Source organism: Sminthopsis crassicaudata, chromosome 4 (assembly GCF_048593235.1).
Source record: "Sminthopsis crassicaudata isolate SCR6 chromosome 4, ASM4859323v1, whole genome shotgun sequence".
Taxonomy (NCBI): domain Eukaryota; kingdom Metazoa; phylum Chordata; class Mammalia; order Dasyuromorphia; family Dasyuridae; genus Sminthopsis; species Sminthopsis crassicaudata.
The window spans coordinates 288,478,874-288,501,579 of NC_133620.1; the positions used below are offsets into that span (position 1 = coordinate 288,478,874).

The 22,706-nt window shown below is 40.3% G+C and overlaps 1 protein-coding gene across 3 annotated transcripts in view; it reads left to right on the forward strand.

Moving 5' to 3' along the window:
• The window catches only part of SPDEF (SAM pointed domain containing ETS transcription factor), a 67,596-nt gene that overhangs the window by 34,954 nt on the left and 9,936 nt on the right, over positions 1-22,706 (forward strand). For 2 of the 3 annotated variants that reach the window (XM_074311233.1, XM_074311232.1), the window contains exons 2-5: positions 1,894-2,340; positions 17,064-17,261; positions 18,414-18,503; positions 18,616-18,762. In XM_074311233.1, the coding sequence (XP_074167334.1) occupies positions 1,920-2,340; positions 17,064-17,261; positions 18,414-18,503; positions 18,616-18,762 (856 nt within the window). In that variant the 5' untranslated portion in view covers positions 1,894-1,919. The remainder of the gene's footprint in view (positions 1-1,893; positions 2,341-17,063; positions 17,262-18,413; positions 18,504-18,615; positions 18,763-22,706) is intronic. The other variant, XM_074311234.1, reaches the window with a different exon arrangement.

The window sequence follows — 22,706 nt, forward strand, 5'->3', positions numbered from 1 at the left end:
AATAAGATCAAAAAGGGAAAAAACACAAGAAAGAAAAACAAATAACAACAACATGACAAAAAATATTTTGCTTTGTTCCACATTCAATCTTCATAGCTCTATCTCTGAATGTGGATGGCACTTTCCATCATGAATATATTGGAATTACCTTGAATCAGATGGTGATATTTCTTTTTGTGTGTGATAATGCTTCAATACAATTTATTGATAAAAATTAAGAATATTTTGAAGAAATATGTGAAGAAGAAAATGGCCAGTATCTTTGCCAATAAAAACCCAAATGGAATCATGAAGAATTGTATCTGATGGAAATGACTGAACAACAACAAGGAATTTTGTAAGATGGGATTTGCTATCTTTCAGCCTATGAAATATCACGAGTGTCTCTATATAATTCTATCCCCCATTATATGCTACAAAATATTATTTAAGTATGAACTTATAGACTATAGAAATTTGTTGCTCCACTTCTACATTTTATCGCACAATCTCCATTGATTACAAAGTTCAGGCTCAACTGTATATAATTTCTGGTGGCAATGACTTGATCCTAAATTTACATTCTAATATCTTCCATTCTATAAATTCTCATGATTCTGCCAAATTTGTCTGATACTTTGTTGATATGGCGGGAGTTGAGTTCATGGGGACATTGCCTATTGAGAGTCCTTTGGTCTCTCTCTTGGAGTCTTGCCACTTCTTAGGTTCCATCTTATATTTGGCAAATCTCATGGCACATGCCTGTTGTTACTATTGTTTGGTGAAATGATGTCTACAGACTCCAAAAGTATTTCTGTAGATTTCATCTACAGATGCTTCCAGATGGTGCAGTAGCTATGGACCGAGGCCAGAATCTAGGAAATCTGAATTAAATTCCAGCCTCAGACACTTACTAGCTGTGCACTTAACTTAGTTTGCCTCAGTTTCCTCATCTATAAAATGAAGATAAAAGTACCAGATGGTGATATTTCTTGATGGTGCTTCCTGATTGAGTGAGTAGAAGAGGAGTAAGGCCAGAGGAGATAGGAGATCTTAGAGCCCTGGATTTGAAACTAGAAGGAAACTTAGAAGTCATCTAGTCTAACCTCTTCGTTTTTTCAGAGAGTGACTTGCCCAAGATCACTAGGTAGTAAGGGACAGAAATAGAATTCAAATCTATACCTTCCTCTGGGGAGCTGGATCTTGCAGGTAACATGATGTCTGTAAAAGGGTAAGAGTGAGGATCTGACAACCACAGGGTGTCAGGAGAGCTGATGTTGTCAATTTACTTAATTTTTCTAAATCTCAGCTTCCTCAGTTCTCAAATGGGAATAATCATTGTTGCACTGCCTGCATGATGGCTACTGTAAGGATCAAATGAGGTCACAACTGTAAACTGCTTTTATTTTATTTCTTAAGCAATATAATTGATGCCTTTATATTAAGTAATATATAAATGTCAACTCATTATTACTGTTGTTTTTGTTGTTGTTAGAGTTATTTTCCCTGCTAGCTAGACTCCTGAGGTCAGGACCTTTAAATCTATATTCACTTCTCCCTTCTTTAATCAGCATCCTCTGGTGAAGGTGAAGTTCCATCCCCTCCACGCCTTGGTCTCAGGACCACGACTCCACATTGGGAAACATTGGCCAGAATACACGGCCTCCTTTTATCCTTTCTCTCCTCAGCCATGGTGCATTTCCTTTTCCAATGGATTGTCTGTGTCTTCCACAGCCAGTTTGGGTCCTCTCACTGCCCAATGACCCTGAAGCCGCTGAGCTCCCTCCCCTGCCTTTCCTGAGCCAGACAGGGTACCTGCCCAGCCCTTATCCCCCTAACAGGCTTAGCAGCTCCTGCTGAGGGAACGGGACTTTGGGGATGAAGCTGAAATCCTTACTCTCCTATCCTTCACAGACACCTCGGTCAACCTGAGTGGAGCCATGGGCAGCGCCAGCCCCGGCCTGAGTACCCCGCCATCAGCCCGCCTCCTCTTGCCTGATACAGGGCTGCGGAACAGCTTGGAAAAGGGGTCAGGGGTTGAGAGGAGAGTCTGGAGCCCCAGCCCCCCTGCCACACCTGAGCAGGGTTTGTCGGCCTTCTACCTCTCCTATTTTGATATGCTCTACCCTGAAGAGGATACCTGGGGGGGAAAGGGTCCGGCGGACGAGGGCCCGGAGGAAGTCCCCAAGGAGCCAGAGCAGTGCCCCATCATCGACAGCCAGGCCCAGGGGGCTGGTCTAGACTATTCCCCAGGCAACCTGACCCTGGAGGAGCATTCACTGGAACAAGTACAGTCCATGGTGGTCGGGGAGGTGCTAAAAGACATCGAGACTGCCTGCAAGCTTCTCAACATCACCGCAGGTTAGGGACTGGGATGAACGGGTTTGGGGAGGCTGGGTGCTGGATATCAGACCAGGAGGGCTATTATCAGTCTCAGACGCCAGAATAAGCCTTAGGGTGCTGAAAATATGGGGGAGGAAGGGAGATTTCTTACCAAGCTTTGCTCATACCTACTGCCCCCCCCCAATACATACTTACTCCTGATAGGTAACCAGGAAGGAAACCTCATTCTCTGTCAAATTCTCTCTTTAAAAAAATCTGCGTCTCATATACACCCTGCTCTCAAGTCAAAGTCAGAGGTAAAAGGAACCTTAGAGCCTAGAATGTGAAATGTCTGAGTTTAGAGTATGGAATCTTGGGAAGGGTCATCAGAGCTATGAGAGACCTTAGAGTGTGGAACACAATGTCAGAGCTGGAACGTGCCTTAAAATATAGAATGCTGTTAAAATAAAGAATGTCAGAACTGCAAGAATGTTAGAATTGCAAGAAACTTTTAGGAACTGTCCAGTCAAACCCTCTTGCTTTTTTTTGAGGGAACAGATGGGAGATAGCTGATGTCCTCCTCCATGTGGTCCAGGAAGGGACCACTTTTTGGGGGGAATCTCCTATTCCAACTCTACTCCTGGCACACATTAGGAACTTAAAGAAACCGTGCTGGGCAAGAATTGAGTCCATTCCCTCTGTGGAACTCAGACACAATCCTCCTTCCTAATGCATTAGGTGGCCACACCCCAAAGCGGCAATACCCAGAGACTTTAGACTGGGCTAGTTAGTGCCGGAAGCTGTGCTGGTCTCTATGGTTAGATTAAGGAGATCTCAGGATAAGATTCCTGCGCTCTGTAATTTGGCAATTCCATACTATCTAAGCAGTGTGTTGTGCTTGAAAAAACACTGGTAATAGGGTCAGAAAACCTGGCTTCAAACTCCCACTTTGTTATTTACTTAGCTGTGCAATGCTGGACCTCTTTGTGTTTTCTTCCCCCTGTAAAGTGGAATAAGAACACCTGTCCTGGGAGGGGGTGTGGGGAGGGAGGTGGGGGAAGGAGGGGAGGGGTGTGAGAGGGGAAGGGAGAGGGGAGAGGGGACTGACATGTCCACAAGTCAGCGTAGGCATGCCAGCTGTTCTGCGTTCCTGCGGGATCTTTGGCAGCTCGAACAAGGTTTTGGACGGGCAGAATGCTAAGGTTCCTTTGAGCTCCAGAGACTGTGAAAACGCTCAAACCTTAATGTAGTTATATAAATGGGAGTGTGAAATGTGTCAGGCTGACAAGTTGGAATCTCCAGAGGGTCGTGTGTCTATTTGGAGAAAGAAAATGTTGGAATACGTGCTTTCTGTGTGTGGACGCGGGGCTGGATATCTTCATGCCTCTGTGTCTCCATTTCTGTCTCAATCATTTTATGCCATTCCCTTGGGCTAGCTACCGCAGAAATGAAGACAGTTCAAACAAGAAGAGCCAGACTTGCTCCCAGCTAGAGGCTCTCATTCCAATTGTGGCCACCCTTAAATTAAAGGGATGCACTCACCCCCTTGATGCTGCTCTGTCCATTACCTTCCCTGGACTTTTCCCCACTTAGTGTAGAATGATACCGTGGTGTTGGTTTTTTTTAAGTGCTTCTTTCTTAGGGATAGGGATGAAAACAAAACTTTGTAGGGCACTAGAACAAAGCCTGGGACTAAAGCCTAAGATGATCCTAATTAATCATTAATAAGAACATAAGCTCTGAGTTTAACAAACCCACCCTTCTTATACTATTAATGCCATTCCTAACATTCTTATTTTTGTTTTCATAAATGGCAATGGTTCTGTCTTTCAGTGGTAGCTGATTGTGATCTCATTTCGGGTTTTCCTGGAGTGGTTTTACCATTTCCTTTTTTAGCTCATTTTGAAGATGAGGAAAGTGAGGCAAGCAGGGTGAGGTGATTTGCCCAATGTCACAGGGCCCGTAAGTGCCTTGAATTCAAGTCTTCCAGACTTCAGTCCTGGGGCTCTATCTACTGTACCCTGTATAACAATAACTCATAATTATCTAGTGCTCTGAGGTTTACACACTGATTTATTCACTACATTCCTGTGTAGTGGGTAGTGTAAATCTTATTACCCCATATAGATAAGGAAACTGAGGCTCAAAGCTTAGAAATCTGGGCTTGAACTTGGAAGTCTTTGGTTTCAGATCCACTGTTTTGCTCAATGAGTTGCTCTGAAGGAAACACTTAGAAAATCTTAGAGAGCTAAAGTAATTCAAGTTATTATATGCATTATGATATTTGCATAGTATAAGTTATATATAATATATATAGTATTTGTAGTTTATAATTTGCATTATCCTATCCTCCCAACCAATCACCTTAGTTCTGTTTATCCCTTTCAATGCCTTGAACTTCCCACATCTGCCTAATAGTTCTAGAAGGAATCACATGGGTTTAATCTTCAACTGGGCTCTCATCATTGTATGTATGATTATTACCCTTATCTCTCTCCTCAGCTTCAAGCTTTTGTCACCAACCACCTGCCTCTTTTCATATCCTCAGTGGTTAGCATAGAGCTTGGCACACAGTAGGTGCTTCACAAATGTTTCACTGTTTCTAGCCACTCAGACTTATAGTCTCAAAGTTATCTTGGCTTTTCCCCCCTCTCACCTCCCATATAAAATCAGTTGCTAATTCCACCTCAACAACAGCATCTCTTAGATTGTTCCCTACAGACAACTTCCTAATTCAAGCCCTCATCACTTCTTGTCTGTTCTATTGTAACAGCCTTCTAATTGGTCTTCTTGCCTCCAGTCTCTTTACTTCTCTAATCCAGGCTCTCAACTACCAAAATAATAATCCTTTTAAAGTACAGGCCTAATCATGTCCCTCTCCTCCTCCTCAAAAAAAATAAAAAAAATTGTCAATGGCTGCCGATTGCCCCCAGGATAAAATGCCCATTCCCCTGTCTGACATTTTATTGATCTCATTCCAACCTATCTTTCCAAACTCATCTCACATTACCCCTCCTCATGTACTTTATGGTCCAGTCAAACTGGTTCATCTGCAGCTTCTTCCACCTCAATCTCTATGCCTTTGTCCAGATTTTCCTGGCATTTGATCCCTTCTCACCTCTCCTTCTTGGCATCCCTCATCTCCTTCAAGGTTCACGTTTTCCCTAAGACAAGACATTTCCTATCCTCCCTAGTTGTTAATACCTCCCCTAAAGTTACTTTGTAATTTTTTTGTAAATGTTTTCCTTTTGTTTTTTTTTTTTCAAAATACATGCAAAGATCATTTTATTTATTTACTTATTTTTATTAATAGCATTTTACTTTTTTTGGTGAGGCTTGGTAAGAGGATAAGTGACTTATCCAGGGTCACACAGCTAGTGTGTATTCGTAAATATTTTTCATTGACTTCTCTAGCATTTCCTTTCAACAAAGACATGTTGTTTCTTCCAGTAGAGTGTAAGCTTCTGGAGAGCTGGCACAGTTTCATTTTTGTCACTGAATTCCCAGCCCTAAATTTCCTGACTGATGTAACAAATGCTTGTTGATTAAATGCATGACCTCAAATTTAGAGCTGGGACAAGGGAAGCAAGTTAGCATTTATATACACACACACACACACACACACATATATATATTCCAGGCACCATGCTAAATGCTTTTTATGCATATTATGTCATTCGATACTAATAACAACCCCATAAGATAGCTGCTATTATTATCCCTATTTTATATTTAAGAAAAGAAGCAAGCACAAATTAAGTGATAGGGTCACATAGCTAGTAAATGTCTAAGGTTAGTTTTGAACTCAAGACTTCCTGACTCCAGACCATTCATTTGTACCAGTGAGAAAACTGGGGCAAATAGAGGTTAAATAACTTGCTCATTGTTACACAGATAATGTATCAAGCAGGTTCATATGGTTCAACAAAACTGAATTTGTCAAACCCAAATCCCATGTTCTTTTCCCCTTCTGCCATACTTTTTTCCTAGGAATTTCACAATTGTTTTGACTTTTGGGTAGGTCAGCCATCTTGTTTGGAGAACAAGATGTCTCCTGGCCAAGACTACAGTTATATCAGTCTCCTGATTTTTCTCACCACTCAAACTGGGTGCTTTCTTAGTTCCTCCCACCAACTTCCCAAACCAGTCCTCCTGGCAGTCTTCAGTCAATCCACTTTGATTATGGAAAAGGTCACCCAAAGAAATAGTCATAAGTTTGCTGGAGCACATGCTGAGCAACATATACACCTAAACAGAGTTGGGACAAGCTATTTCTATGCCCTGGGCAAGGTTTGAAGTTTGCTCCCTGCTGCTAATTGCTTTTTATTGATAGCTTTGAACCTTTTCCATTAACACATGTGTCTTAACCTTTCATAGAATAAAAGCCATGCAGTCATAGAAAATAGGATTTTCTAATGCTAAAATATGTGCATGTTTAGGAAGGAATGGGAAAATGTCCTTTTTGCATCCTTTCCATCCTGCTTTCAAGACCTGTTTCCTTTATGGCTCAGTGGAAAGTGGATTATACTTAAAAGTAAAAAAGAAAAAAAAAAAGGCTCAAATCTTAGTTGTGTCACTGACTAATTGTTTGTCCTTGGGCAAAGCCTTAACATCTGCAAAATGAAGATACTAATATTGTGTTATTTATTTCTTTGTAAGGAATGTATTACTCATGCATACTCATGCATAATTTGCATGTTAAATGTATCAATCAATTAATCAAAAATATTTGTTAAGTGCTTACTATGTGCCAGGCTCTGGATTGAGTTCTGGAAATATAAGGAAAAGCAAACCTAATTCCCATCCTCAGTTTATAATTTAATGGGGAAGACAACTTGTAAGTAAGTAGATATGTATAAGATAAATGGAATGTGGTATAAAGGATAATTTGAGAGAGGAAAGCATGCTGAGGAGACTGGGAAAGACAGTTCTTTGTAAACTTTCAAGTACCCTGTAAATGTGAGTTTTATCATACCCTAGACCTGACTCTAATCATATTTACATACCATCCTGAAATCCTCAAGGAGGTGGGGTGGGGAGGTAAATTGGACTCTGTTGACCCTCCCCTCCTTCTAGATTCTCTTTCTTTGTCTCATATGACACTGCTCTCTTTATTCTCTTCTTATCTACAAAACAATTTCTTCATCAGTCAGTCAGTCAATAAATGCCCTGCTATGTACTACTTTGCTAAATTGCCAACAATAAGAAGAAAAGCAAAAAACAGTCCTAGTTTTTTAAGAAACACATAGTTTGATGAGGGAGACAATATGCAAACAACTATGCATGAACAAACTTTAAACAGGTTAAATAGGGCATAATCAACAGAGTAAAGGCATTAGCCTTTAAAAAAATTTTTAAATTAATATTTTATTTTTCCTCAATTACATGTAAAAACATTTTTAACATTTATTTTTAAAATTTTTTGAGCTCTAAATTCTCTTCCTCCTTCTCTCTCTCATGAAGATGGCAAACAATTTGATATGTCATAATGTGTAGTCATGCAAAATATAATTCCATGTTAGTCATGTCGTGAAAGAAAATACAAACCAAAAAACCCAAGCAAAGTTTAAAAAAGTAAGCTTCAATCTGCATTTGGACTCCATCAATTCTTTCTCTGGAGGTGTATAACATTTTTTCATCATGTCCTTCGGAATTGTCTTGTACCATTGTATTGCTGAGAATAGTAAAATCATTCACAGTTGATCATCATAAAATATTGCTATTACTGTTTACCATATTCTGGTTCTGCTTTTTCACTTTGCACCAATTCATATAAATCTGTCTAGGTTTTTCTAAGAGCATGCTACTCATCATTTCTTTTAGCACAATAATATTCTATCACTATCAAATACAAAAACTTGTTTAGCCATTCCTCGATTGATGGACATCCTCTCAATTTCCAGTTCTTTGTCACCACTAAAGTAGCTGCTATAGATATATTGTACATATAGGTCTTTTTCTTCTTTTTAAAAAAATCTCTTAAAGTCTTTAAAGTTTGGTAGGAATTACCTGAATTTGCACTCTGATAAAACAGGCTTTTAGAAATCATGATTAGTTCCATGCTACTAGACTTTAGGACACAGTGCTCACCTGCTGCCACCTAAAAAAAAAAGTAGCAGTATTGCTTGGTCAAAGGATATATATGCTTTTTATAGTTGAAAGGAAGCAGCATTAAGAGGAATCTGGAAAGATTTCTTAGGAAAAGCATTTTTGTTTAGAGAAAGCCTTCTTGCAGAAGGTCCTTGGAGAGATTTGAAAGAAGCCTGGAAGTGGAGTTAAAGAGGGAAAAAATTCCAGAAATGGAGATAGTCAGTGAAAATATCCAGAGTCAGGAGATCAATTTTCCAAGAGTTTGGTGTCACTTGGTCAGAGTAAGTGATGGTGGCGAGTAAGAAAACTGGAAAGAGTGTGATAATCAACTATGATTGGCTTAGTTCTTCTCAATAATCCAACTATCCAAGACAAGTACAAAGGACTCAAAAAGGAAAATGCTATCCATAATTAGATTTTTTAAAAACTGTCTTATTCTTTCTCATGTTTTTTTCTTTTTTGATCCTTTTCTTCTTTCACAACTATGACTAATATGGAAATTATCTTTTATAAGATAGCATATGTATAAATTATATCAAACAGTCTATCATCTTTGGAAGAGGGGAGGAAAAGGAGGGAGAAAAAACCCTCAAAACCTTGTAAAAATGAATGATAAAAATTTTCTTGACATGTAACTGGGGAAAAATTAAAAAAAGAAAAGCAGAAGGCAGCCCATTTATGAAAGAATTTGAGTGCCAGATAGAAGATTTTATATTTCTTATACAATTTAAAAAAATTATTTAAAATGAAATGAAAAATAATAGAAAAATAGAAAAAATAAAAGAAAAGTTAAAAAACAAACCCCCCAAATTGTCATGTGCTCAACAGAACATCAGGGAGGATTCAAAATATGTAATAATAAATTTCCATTTCAAGAAAGCATATATAATAATGAGGATTTTATAGTTGATCCTGAAAATCATAGGAAACCACTGGAGTTTATTGAGTAAGGGGTCAGACAGGTAAAGAATTGAATTTCAAGAGGAGAGGAATCAAGAGTAGGTTGGGAGTATGGACGACTGGGAAGACAGTAATAGGAAAGTTAGAAAGAAGAGAGGGTTTTGGGGGAGAGAGAATGAGTTTAATTTTGGACATGTGGAGTTTAAGATGTCTATGGACTATCAAATCTGATACGTTTTATAGACTGTTGGAGATATGTCTGGAGTTCATTGGAGACATTAGGGCTGGATAAATAAATCTGAGAATCATCAACATAGAAAGAGATAATATTGGTAGAGACTGAATCTATATAAACTGTACCTAGAATGGGTTTGTAGTAAATGGCGTACCAGGCCTGAAGACTCATCTTCCTTGTTCAAATCTGGTCTCAGGAACTTACTAGCTAAGTGACCATGGGCAAGTCATTTTGCTCTATTTGCCTCAGTTTAACTCATATGTCAAATGAGCTAGAGAAGAAAATGACAAACAACTCCAGTATCTTTGCCAAGGAAATGCCTAATGAGGTTACAAAGAGTCAGAGATACCTGAAAAAAGATTGAACAACAGTGTAGGTTTTGGCTTCTCTCTGAATCCTTTTGAGCTCCCTGCTTCTGAGAGGTCTCCTCCCTTATGTTTTATGAATGCTCTCTGTCTGATCCTTACCTCTCTCAAACTTTACTTTGTATACTAACTATTTGTTTACATGTTGAAGGGAGGGAAAGGAAACGGAAAAGGAAGGAGAAGAGGAGAGGAAGGGGGAGGAGGGAGAGGGAAGGGGGAGGAGGGGGAAGGGGAAGGGAGAGGAGGAGGAAGAGGAAGGGAGAGGAGGAGGAAGAGGAAGGGAAGTACTTCTGTCTTCGAGTTCATTGAGAAGTGAGGTAACTTGCCTGGTGTTACATAGCTAATAAGTGTTAAAAGTAAGATTTGCACTCTGGGCCTCTTTCCACAAGGACTCTCTCCAATATTGCCTTTCCCGAGAGGATGTAACAGGTCTAAATAAATGTTGGTTGAAATGAATTAGGCTCAGTGTTACACAATAATGCTATAAAAAAGACTAGGAGTCCCTGAGCCTTGGGCCCCCTGACCTGTTCTTATCTAAAGTTCCCATCTGCACTAGTAATGTCCCTAACCACTGTGCCTCAGCCCCTCCCTGCCCTGGGAACAAAGCAGCCCCCACTAGGCTCTGGACCATCTGCATATGGGCCTCTGCTCCTCCCTTATTTCCTCCATTCTCCAGGGAGGTCTCTAGTAGTTGAGGGTGGAGGGAGGCCCCCAAAACTCTCCTATCCCTGGAGACAAGCAGCTGAATTCTCTTCTCCCTCCCCCACCCCAGACCTCAGTTATATCCTCTTTTTCCCCCTTAAGGTCCCCCCCCCCAATTTGGTCCCTCAAATCCCAGTCAGTTGGGAAGTCCTTGGATTCTTCTCCTCCTGCTCCTTACCCCAGGTGTTCCCAGGGAGGTGCCACTGTTCCCTGAACAATGGAGACAGGAACAAATTGCTTTGACACGGGCAAGAAAATGGTCTGATTAAATGAGGCAGGTCATCGGACCCTGGGCACCGGGCCCTTGGGGTTGTCAGGGTGTTTATTAGGAGTTCCTCATTGTGTGCCTGCTGTTCCTGCCCCCATTGCCCACTGGCCTTGCCAGCCAAACTGGGTGTCTAGAATGGGGGAGGGCAGGGGAGAAGAGGAGGGGAAAGAAGCCCAGAAAGGCCCTCTGTTGCCAGGCTGGCTGGGCATCTCACAGAACCTCAGAGTTGGAAGGGAAGTCGATTTTGATCTAGTCCAACCTGTTCCTTTCTGGCATATCCTTGGCTCCTCTAGGCTCTGTGAGATGAACCCAGGAGAGGGGAATGCCCCACCTCCTCAAGCAGCCCTTCCACCTGCCGACGACTCGGTTTGGAGTAATTCAGTATATCCTGCTGAAAGCTATCTGTACCCAAGGCAGTCCCTCCCCAAAAACACCAAAGGAGAATCAGAAACCTTGCAGCCAGTGGAGAAAAAGAGCCTTCTGAGAAGATGCCTCAACATCGCTGGCTCACAGCCAGGCTTGAGCCCTATTTCTCATTCTCATGGTGTCAACTTTGAGTGAAGAGACTGAAGGAGGGGAGAGTGGGACCGGACCAGAAACTAGGCTAGCTCAAGCACAGCTGTGACATGTATTGTTTATTTTTCAGGCCCTTCACATCCCCTACCTGCCCTTTTAAGCAATTATAGCGGAAACTGTAGAATGCTCCAGGCAAGGTGAGAACATCCTATCTAACCTTTCTCCTTACAAAGGAAGAAATTGAGGCAGAAGTTAAGTGGTCAGCCTCAAGCTACACACATATTTAGAGCAGCAGAGACAAGATTCAAATCCAGATCTCTTCACCCCAGATTCAGTATTATTTCTACAGCACCAATATTTCTATAGGAAACCAAAATTTAAGCTGTGGCTCTCAGGCACATGATCTTAGCTACTCCCCCTTTCTCTTCTAGATCAAAGAATTAAGAGTTCATATAGTATAGAGTGCTTGAACTAGATGGATGGAATGCTTGAGCTAGACTCAGGAGCACCCACTCTAGTTCAAGTTTGACCTCACTTGCTAGCCTTGTGACCCTCAGTTTACTCATCTCTAAAATCTCATCTCTAAAACCTGTCTTCCAGGGTTGTTGTGAGAATCAAATCAAAATAAAGCACCTGACACCTAGTAGACACTATGTGAAAGTTAGCTATTATTATTGGTGTGGTCCCAGGTCATATCCACATCCATTAGGATAACACACTGCACTCTCTCCTTAGGTCTTAGAAAAGACCCCCTGGAACAAAAGGAGACCAGCTGGGTTCTATTCCACTTAAGATCCCACGCCAAACCCATTGGTTTTCTTTGTTGATCATTTTTAGTCATGTCTGGCTCTTTGTGATTCCATTTGGGGTTTTCTTGGCAAAGGTAGGAGAATGGTTTGTCATTTTCTTCTCCAATTCATTTTACAGATGAGGAAACTGAGGCTATCCACTGTATCACCTAGCTGCTCCCAACTTTGATTGGCTTCCTTCATGCTGTCCTGACATTTACTTCTTGGTATTTTAAAGCTGCTGGATATTATGAATGAAGCAGAAAAGGTGTTGGCCTTGGAGCTGGAAGGTTCAAATCTTGGCTCTGTTACTTGGAGGGCCAAGGGCCCACAGTTTCCTCATTTGTAAAATGGAAGGGTTGGTTGGATTAAATGATTTCTAAGTCTCCTTTCAGTTCTAACATTCTGTGATCTCACAATCACAGTCCCCATATTGAACTAGGGTGAATCCAGTAGGATTCATCAATTCTTCCAGATTCTCTTGGCTAGAGCGTAGAACTCTCCTTAATGCTTCTACCAACAAAGGTTGGATTTTATGTAAGGGAAATAAAGAAAGGAAAAGACTCGAAATACTGAGTTGTTGAATTACAGTTTAGCTTAAAATAATCCAAATCTAGACATCAAGTCCAATTCGTGATTATATTATCATAGAACCATGGAATATTGGAGCTGAAAAGTGACCTTTGAAATTGTCCCCTCCACCCATCCTTTTACAGATGAGGAGGAAATTGAGGCCTAAAGAAGGGCTACTCAGGAAGTGGCCAAATAGCTTCCCTGATGCATAGCCAGCATCTGTCCCATCTGCCACTTGGTCTTCACCAGGTTTCCTTGGATGAAAATCTCAATGTGTCTTCTCCTTAGATATAACCTAATAATATATATAATGTTGTTATATATTATATATAATATAACATAATAATAGTTCTATTTCATTTCTTATCCTGAACTGATGATCCCTCTAAATAAATAACTGGGCCCCAAGTCAGTAAAATCTGAGTTCAGATATGAACTCAAACACTTACTAACTATGTGATCCTGGATAATTCACTAAATCCTGCTTCAGTTTTCTCACAAATAATATGGGAATGATAACAGCAACCCACCTCCCAAAGTTGTGACAAGAATTAAATGAGCTATTTGTAAAGTGTTTAGCACAGTGCCTGGTCCTTAATAAATGTTCCTTTCCTTAAGTCAGTCCTGTACAAGCATACCCTGCTCCCACCTACAGAGTTGATATTGTTAATGCATTATAACCAAACTCCACTGAAAAATAATGAAAGCCTATAGAAAACATTTGGGCTCCTGTCAATTGGTAACAGTTTTGTATTTCCTCCTATTACATTGTTTCATCTAATAAAAATGTTTTTTGGAGATCAAATCAACCATCTTGGGATAGACAAGTATTTCCTTTTTTTTTTTCTTATTCTAGCATTTAATTTTTCCAAATACATGCAAAAATAGTTTTCAACGTTCATCTTTGCAAAACCTTGTGTTCCAAATTTTTCTCCCTCTCTACCCCTCCTTTCCCCTCCCCAAGACAGCAAGCAATCCAATGTAAGTTAAAAGTGCAAGTCTTCTAAATATATTTCTATATTCATCATCCTGCATAAGAAAAATCAAATCAAAAGGAGTAAAAAGGAAAAAGGAAAAAAAAAACTAAGCAAACAAACAACAATAAGATGAAAACACTATGCTTTGATCCATATTCAGTCTCTGTAGTTCTCTCTCTGGACGCAGATGGCACTTTCCATCACATCTATTGGAATTGCCTTAAATCACCTCAATTGCTGAAAAGATTCAAATCCATCATCATTGATCATCACATAATCTCCTTGCTGTGTACAATGTTCTCTTGGTTCTGCTCACTTCACTCAGCATCAGTTCATGTAAGTCTTTTCAGGCTTTTCTGAAATCAGCCTGCTCATCCTTTCTTATAGAACAAAATATTCCATTACCTTCACAAACCATAACTAATTAAGAATAATTGGGAAAGGTTCCCTGTGGAAGATGAGATTTTAGCTGGGACTTGAAGGAAGCAGAGATGAGGAGGCATAAGTGACATCCAGATAGCCCAAAAAAACTGTTCAGAGATATCCAGATGGCATAATTTGTTTAAGCAATAACAAAGACCAGAGTCACTAAATCAGACTCATCTGGTAAGACTGGAAGGGTAGGAAGGGCTTTGAATGCCAGACAAAATTTTATTTGATCTGGAGGTGAGAGGGAGCTACTGGAGTTTATTGAGTAAGAGGGTAACATTGTTGAACCTGAGATTTAGGAAAATCTAAATGGAGTATGGATTGGAATAGGGAAAGATTTGACACAGACAGACTATCAGGCTAATGCAATAGTCCAGATGTGAGGTAATGAGGGTCCCTGGTGACAATATCACAGGAGAGATGGGAATATGGATTTGAGAAATGTTGCCAAGGTAAAATGAGCCTAGGAGATAGGAGGACCCCTTGGTTTCATCTAGCCTGAAGGATTGGGAGGATGTTACCCTCAGTAGTAACAGAGAAGTTAGGAAGGGGGGAAAACGTTGAGTTCCATTTTGAATACGATGAATTTAAGATGTCTATTGACCATCTCATTTTGAAATGTCTAAAAGGCAATTGGAAATGCAAAATTGGAAGACAGTAAAAAAGTTAGAACAAGATACATAGATTTGAGAATCATCAGCATAGAGGCATTAATTAAATCCATGGGAACTGATGAATTCATCAAGTGAAAGAGTAAATAGGAAGAAAAGAGCTCAAGAAAGAACTCTGAGGGACACCTGCAGTTGAAGGCTGTGGTCTGGAAGAAGATCCAGCAAAGAAGATGGAGAAGAAGCAATCAGAACCAGGAGAGGATGGCATGAGAAGAGAACAGGAAGAAAGTGGTCAATCGTGTTAAAGGTCCGCAGAGATCCAGAAGAATAAACACTGAGAAAAGATCCCTGCAGACTTTGGAGAGAGTAGTTTCAGGTCAATAATAAGTTAAGAAGTGAGTAAGAAGAGATGAAGTAGAGGCATCTACCACGCTTGGCCTTTTCAAGGGGCCGATCACAAGAGCAGAAGGCATAAGACGATGGAGGGGATGGAAGAGTCAGATAAAGACTTTGGGGAGTGGGGAGACATGGGCATGTTTGCAGGTTGTAGGGAAGAAGCCAGTAGACTGGAAAAGATTGAAATGAATAGAGATGACGAGGGGGCAATCTGTTGAAGAAGAGGATAAAAATGAGGTCTATTTTTCAGGCAACTTTTTTTTTTTTAAATAAGATCATCTTTTTGTGTAAGAGAGCGATGGACAAGTTTGTGTCAGAAGGCATGTGAGAAATGCGATAAGAGAAGAAGGTCATGGTAAATGTACCTCGGGTTTTTTTCTGTGACATATAACAAGGTTCCCAACTGAGAAAGCAGGAAGGGAAGCTGTGGGAAGTTTTGAGGAGAGATGAAAAGGTTTGTAAGAGCTGCTGTGGAGAATGGGACACTGAAGTAATAAGGAATTACAGAAGAATTGCCTACTAGAAGTGAGGGCTCAGTGGCAGTTGTTTCATAAATTTGTAGTAGACCCAGTTAGAGCAAGATTTTCTCCACCCACATTAAACACAAATGTGCAGGAGCAAAAGCCTTAGGGAGGGCAAGTGGGAGTCATCCAAAACTGAGATTTAGCAGGTCTATTTAGCAATGCACTACTAAGCCTTTCACAAGTTTTCAAATAGCATCCAGGGACAGCGTGGCCCAGCAAAGAATTGGCCCTCAGAGTCCGGCCAACTAGCATCTGTTACATAACAATGTATGTGTATTACATAATAATATAATAATAGTGGATATAGGACTCTGGACAAGTTTCTTTATCTATAAGTTTCAAAGAAGGTGGGAAAAGTGTCTTCACAGTATCAATGACATCACAGTTCCAATCCCATCTCATTGTAAAGTCTCAAGGTCTGTCCAGGCGGCCACGTATATTCTCCACCTAGTCCATATTAAAGAGGTATCTAGAAGTTGTTTTAATACTCCAGAATTGTTCTAAACAGGATTTCTTAGTTAAGTCTAAGGTTCAAGTAACTTCTGAATGCCATATGCCATGACTTATAATTGGATTTTCTAAAACAAAACCAAAAACCTCTCAGATCTTTCCCCTGCCCTTCCCCCATGAATTACTACTATATAGCCATTTCATACTTGTGAAATTGACTTTTTGAATTCAAGTATAAGATTTTACATTTATTCTTAAGAAATCTTAACCTTTAACAGGACATTTTCAAAGATGCAAGAAATCTTCAAGACCTAAAAGAATTCATGAGCTCTGGCAGTTTGTGTATGTGTGTGAGGGGGGGTATTTTTGTTGGGAGCAAGGAAGCTTTCTTTGAAGGGATCCTTCAAATCATGACATTAGTGTCAACAAATACTGCACAGGATTGGAAGGGGTCTCAGAAATTGTTCAAGAATCTCCTCCATTGTTCATTTGTGACACGCCCAGTCCTGTGCTAGGCATTGAAGGAGATACCAGGGAGATTAAAACTGCCTACCTGGCCTGGTTTGGGAGATAAGGCTCTGGTCCTGTGTCCTGGGGCAATTAGGGGTGTAGGAGATAGCGTGCTGGCCTTGAAGTCAAGAAGACAGACTTCTCTTCCTGAATTCAAATCTGACCTCAGATACTTATTAGCCTGGACAAATCACTTCACTTTGCTTCAGTTTTAAAATAAGCTGGAGAAAGATATGGCAAGAAAACCCTGAGTGGGGTTATGCAGAGCCGGATGGACACAAGTCCTGTGAAAAAGAAAAAGGGAAAGTGTACAGGGTGGGGTGGGGGAGGGGAAGGAGTGCGAAACCTCCTTCCCCTCCCCAGAAGGCCTTCTTCCCCCATAAAGATTGTAGTCTCAGGAACTGAGAGCTGAGCTTTCCCCCTCACAGACCCCAGTGACTGGAGTCCCGGGAATGTGCAGAAGTGGCTGCTTTGGACAGAGCACCAGTATCGGCTGCCTCCAGTGGGCAAAGCCTTCCAAGAACTGGGGGGCAAGGAGCTATGTGCCATGTCTGAAGAGCAGTTCCGGCAGCGCTCACCCCTCTGTGGAGATATTCTGCATGCCCACTTGGATATCTGGAAATCAGGTAGGCATGGGCTAAGGGGCAATGGGGCTGTACAAGCCCAAGGGGTGAGGGATCTGGATTCTGTTCTCCTGCTGCTCCTGGCCATTGCTGCTCACTGTGGCATCCCACCCTATGATGACCCTTATCCTGTAACAGAATATACAGAGAAGAAGCATCTGGATTTTAGGTGGGAAGTCATTTATTCTCTTCTAGGGAAAACAGATATCTTTACCCTAAATCCTAGTTCAGGCAGAAGTCTTTTATTTTTTATCATTTATTTTAATCCACATTGTTTTGTGAATTTTGTTGGGAGAGAAAAGTCATGGGGAAAACCATGGGAGAAGAAAAAAAAACAAAAAATAAATGAACATGACATGTGTTGATTTACATTCAGTCTCCATAGCTCTTTTTCTGGATGCAGATGACATTTTCTATTCAAAGTTCATTGGGATTGCACTGGAAGGCACAATTGTATTAATCTTGGCCCTCAAGCCATCTCCTGCTTTATCTCCATCCCCTGATGTCATGGATAGGACATTTAACTTGCTATAAAATAGCTGTGTGATGCTAGGCAAGTCATTTAACTTCTTCATGCCTCAGTTTCCTAATATTTAAAATGGGAGAGAGGGGTTAGTTAGACTCAGTAGTTTATAAAATCCCTTCCAGCTCTAAATCTATGATTCTCTGCTCCAGCTCTATCTGTGGTCCTGTTCCCATCCTCAGCAGCAACTCCAATCTTTTATTACTTCTGATTCTTGGTCCCTGAAATCATTCTGAGTCACCCTCCTCCGGATAATCTCAATGCACCAATATTTTTACCCAAACAGGACACCATGCGCCTTATTTCCTTGTTCTTTTTAGACATCATTCCTTTCTAATTAGGTTATCTTTCCTCACAGCTGACCCACTCCCTTTGAGTCCTACAGGTCACTCTGATTTGGGGTGGTGGGGAAGCAACGTGGTTCAGGAGAAAGAAGATTGGTGTTGAGTCAGAAGCCTGGGTTCCAATCTCACCTGCAATGCTGATGAACTGTTTGATCTCCTTTCCCAGCCTCAGTTTCCTCATATGTAAAGTGGGAGGGTTGGACTTGATTGATGGTCTAGATCTGAGGTCCCTTCCAGCTCTAGGTCTGGGATGCTAAGGTCCCTGCTTTCCTCTTCCCTGACACTCAGGCTGGTGTCTCTGTGATTCTCATGAAGCCCTTCCTTCTGCTACAGCCACCTGGATGAAAGAAAAAGCCTCTGGAGCTCTGCATGTTTGTGGTGAGCCCTTTGGGAGCCTGGTTCAGGGCATAAGGGGATGGAGAGGGCAGATGAATCACAGCAAGCAGGGGGTCCTCTAAGACTCAGCTGCATCTCTCCTCCCCTCTCAAAGCTGTAGGGAGTGAGGAGCCTTGGAATGACAGTGAAGTGGACTCCTCCTGCTCTGGCCAGCCTATCCATCTTTGGCAGTTCCTCAAAGAGCTACTACTCAAACCTCACAGCTACGGCCGCTTCATCCGATGGCTCAATAAGGAGAAAGGTGAGTAGTGGGAGTGGGGTGGGAAGAGTCATATTGGGAACAGAGGAGACTGAAGGAAAGGAAGAGATCGAGGAGAAGGGCATGAGCAGACCTCAGCAATGGAAAAGGGGCAATCTAGACCTTAAAGACATCAACCCTGTCTTCTTTCAGGGAGGAAAACAGGTCTGGAGAAGGGAAGTGATTTGGTTAAAGTGGCACAGTAAGTCAGCATTGGACCAGTTCAGATTCTTAGGTTTGCATTTTGTCTCTACTATGGACTATTTGTTTTTTTAAATATTATTTTTCCAATTAAATGTTAAAATTTTTTCAGTTTTTATTTTTATTTCCCCAACTACATGTAAAATAATATTTTAGGTGGTCATGTGTGTACATTAATTTTTTACATATTTTCTAATGAATCATGTTAAGAGAAAAATCAGAACAAAAGTGAAAAACTACTAGAAAAAAAGTGAACATAGTATGTGTTGATTTATATTCAATCCCTCATAATTCTCTCTGGATGCCAATGGTATTTTCCATTCAATTCCATCTGGATGGGATTGCCTTAGCTCCCTGAGCTGCTGAGAAGAACCAAATCTGTCATAGTTGATTCTCACACAATCTTGCTGTTTAACATTTGTTTCTTAAATAAATTTTGACTTGTATATTTTCTCCTTCCCTCTTTCAAAACCTTCCCTCTCTCTAAGACAGTAAACAATTTGTTATAGATGCGCAATGTGAATAACATTTCTATATTAGTCAGTCCCACATACTACTGTGAAAACTTGGTCAAGTTACTTCATATTTCTCAGTTTCTTATTCTGTAAAAGAAAGGGGTTAGACTAGAGAGGGGGAAAGCATTTATTAAGCACCTACTGTGTGCTACACTGGAAAGGGAAATGGCGTCTGTGCCCCCCAAATCTCAGACAGTATTGGCTCATAAAGAATTGGACACAACTGAACCGTTAAACAAGAACAACAAATAATATGTGCCTGGTACTATGCCAAGCACTTTACAAATATTAGTTATTTCTTCCAACAAGCCTGAAAGGTATCCCCATTTTTCAAATAAGGAAACTGAAACTGAGAAAAGTAAAAGTTATATAACTTGCTCATAGTTACATAGCTGGTGAATGTTTGAGTCTAGATTTGAACTCAGGTCATCATCTTTTTTTTTTTTTTTCCCCCCTGAGGCAATTGGGGGTTAAATGCCTTGCCCAGGGTCACACAGCCAGGAAGTGTTAAGTGTCTGAGATTGGATTTGAACTCAGGTCTTCCTGACTTCAGGGCTGGTGCTCTATCCACTGAGTCACCTCGCTGCCCTGAGAACTCTGGTCTTCTTAATTAAGGGCAATGAGGTGGCACAGTGGATAGAATCAGGAAGACTCCTTTTCTTGACATCGGACACTATTTATCTCAACAATGTGTCATTTGCTAATTTGGAAGCATGCCATCCAAGTTTTTATCCAAATCATTGATAAAAATGTTGAGCAGAACAGGGCCAAGGACAGTTCTCTGTCCTCTATTTACACTGACTTATACTGCAAAGGTCTTTCCTCCAACAATGGAAAAATAAAAAAAAAACCACTCATCCTATGTAATATTTCTCCATGTTCTACCATAATTGCACCACAGTGATTATCTTGACTAGATTTCAACATTATAAAGGGATAAGTGTACCACTGTAGCACCTAAGCAACTCTCTCTGTTATGCTTTGATTTTCCTAGATGTCTAGCCTGCTCCATTACTGCTTTATTTGTAAATTAGAGTAATTGTTGTACATAATTCTATTCAATAAGCATTTACTATTTAAGAAAATGAGATTTTATTGATGTCTTTTTATTTGCATCATCATAATTAGAACCAATATCCTTCCTCCCAGAAAGTTATCCCAAATACAAATAGTATTTTAAAAACCCCCCCCAAAAAAAAAAAGATTTTAGAAATCAGTCCAGTGGTTAAAACATTGAAAAGGTCTGAAAATATGTGAAGCATGTTTCCTCCTCTGTGACATGTGGAAGTGTCATATCATGTTGTTTAGACATGCCTGATTCTTGGTGACCTCATTTAGGATTTTCTTGGCAAAGATACTAGAGTGATTTGCCATTTCCTTCTCCAGCTCATTTTACAGATGAGGAAACTAAGGTAAATACAATTAAATGACTTGCCCATGGTCATACAGCTAATAAATGTCTGAGTCCAAATTTGAACTCCTGAAGGTAAGTCTCCCTGACCCCAGATTTGGCACTCTAACCACTACACCACTTAGCTGCTCCTAAATTTTTATATATCTTTGTATTAAATCCCACTTGATCTTTATAAAGTAATGCTACTATAAATACTTTGATGTATATGGTGACTTTCTTCCCGCTGATGTTTTTGTTGGGGTATGAGCTCAGTCAACCAACATTTATTAAGACACTGACAGAGTATGCAGTATTGTGTACCTGTTATCTTCTTTTCAGAAACCAAGGGATAAGGCTTCTTTAATTATCTATACCAACTTGAGGGACTCAGATTAATCATTACAATTAATCAGAATTCAACTTCCTTTTAGTTTTCTTTTAATAATAATAATATTTACAAAGCATCTTCTATGTGCCAGGTATCATGTATTTAAATACTTTACAAGAGACTGAACCATCTTTTCCAGAAATGTCTCCAGATGTATAGAAGGACCATTTGTGAGCAAAAGGGAAAGAGAAATGTTTGATAAAGAACTTTTAGAGGATAAATACTTTACAAGAATTAGCTAAATACAAGTATTATCTCATTTGATCCTCACACCAACCATGGAAGTTGAGTGACATTTTATAGATAAAGGATATTGAGGCAAACCAATGTTTAGTGACTTGTCCAGGTTCACATAGATAGTAGATGTTTGAGGTTGGATTTCAATTCAGAACTTCCTAACTCCAGGTGCAACACTATCTGCTATACCACCTAGCTCTGGGTATTGTATACATTATTCTTTGGGTCTTTCCTTAACTCTGCATCAGTTTTTATAAGTCTTCCTAAGTTTCTCAAAAACTCTTATAGTTAGCATTTTATATTCACATAACACTATTGTTCAAGCATTCTTTGATCAATAAATATTCATGTTTTGTAGGGGGGTTTCTACCACAAAAATTCATTCCTCTCATTTTTACTCTTTTTTAAAATTCTGATTTTGGCTTTTTTCCTTTAGCAAGTGAATGACTTGGCAGCCAATTTGTAAAGGATCCCACACATCAGTAACCATTTCCTGTCTGTTCAATTATAGTCAAGGGTTTTTGGCTATTTTATTTTTGTGCTCATCTTCTTGAATAAGATATTCATGCTATATGGTTTTTGGATTTTTTTTTTTTTTGCTGAGGCACTTGGGGTTAAGTGACTTGCCCAGGGTCACACAGCCAGGAAGTATTACGTGTCTGAGGCCACATTTGAACTCAGGTCCTCCTGACTTCAGGACTGGTGCTCTCAACACTACACCACCTAGCTGCTCCACTTTTTGGATTTCTTGATTCTGAGTCACGTTTTCTTTTCTTTTCTTTTCTTTTTCTTTTTTTTTTTTTTTTTTTTTTTGCTGAGGCACTTGGGGTTAAGTGACTTGCCCAGGGTCACACAGCTAGGAAGTGTTAAGTATCTGAGGCTAGGTTTGAACTCAGGTCCTCCTGACTTCAGGGCTAGTGCTCTCTCCCCTTCACTACCTAGCTCCTCCCCTGAGCCATATTTTCCAACATTTTTCACCAACTCCTCCATGTGACAATAGAGCATCTCACCATCAGATAAATGTTGTTTATATATGTCAGTTTTATTTGGAGGGTCCACCTTTTTGCCCTCTGTCTCAATTATCATCAGTATGCAAACTGTAGCTGTTTTCATGGTGATCTTTTTTTGCTTACACTTGACATTAGCAATATAAGAGGTAAATGGCTTCATGTCCCACAGAAAGTCATTTCTTGTTGCCTTTGCCCTACATGAC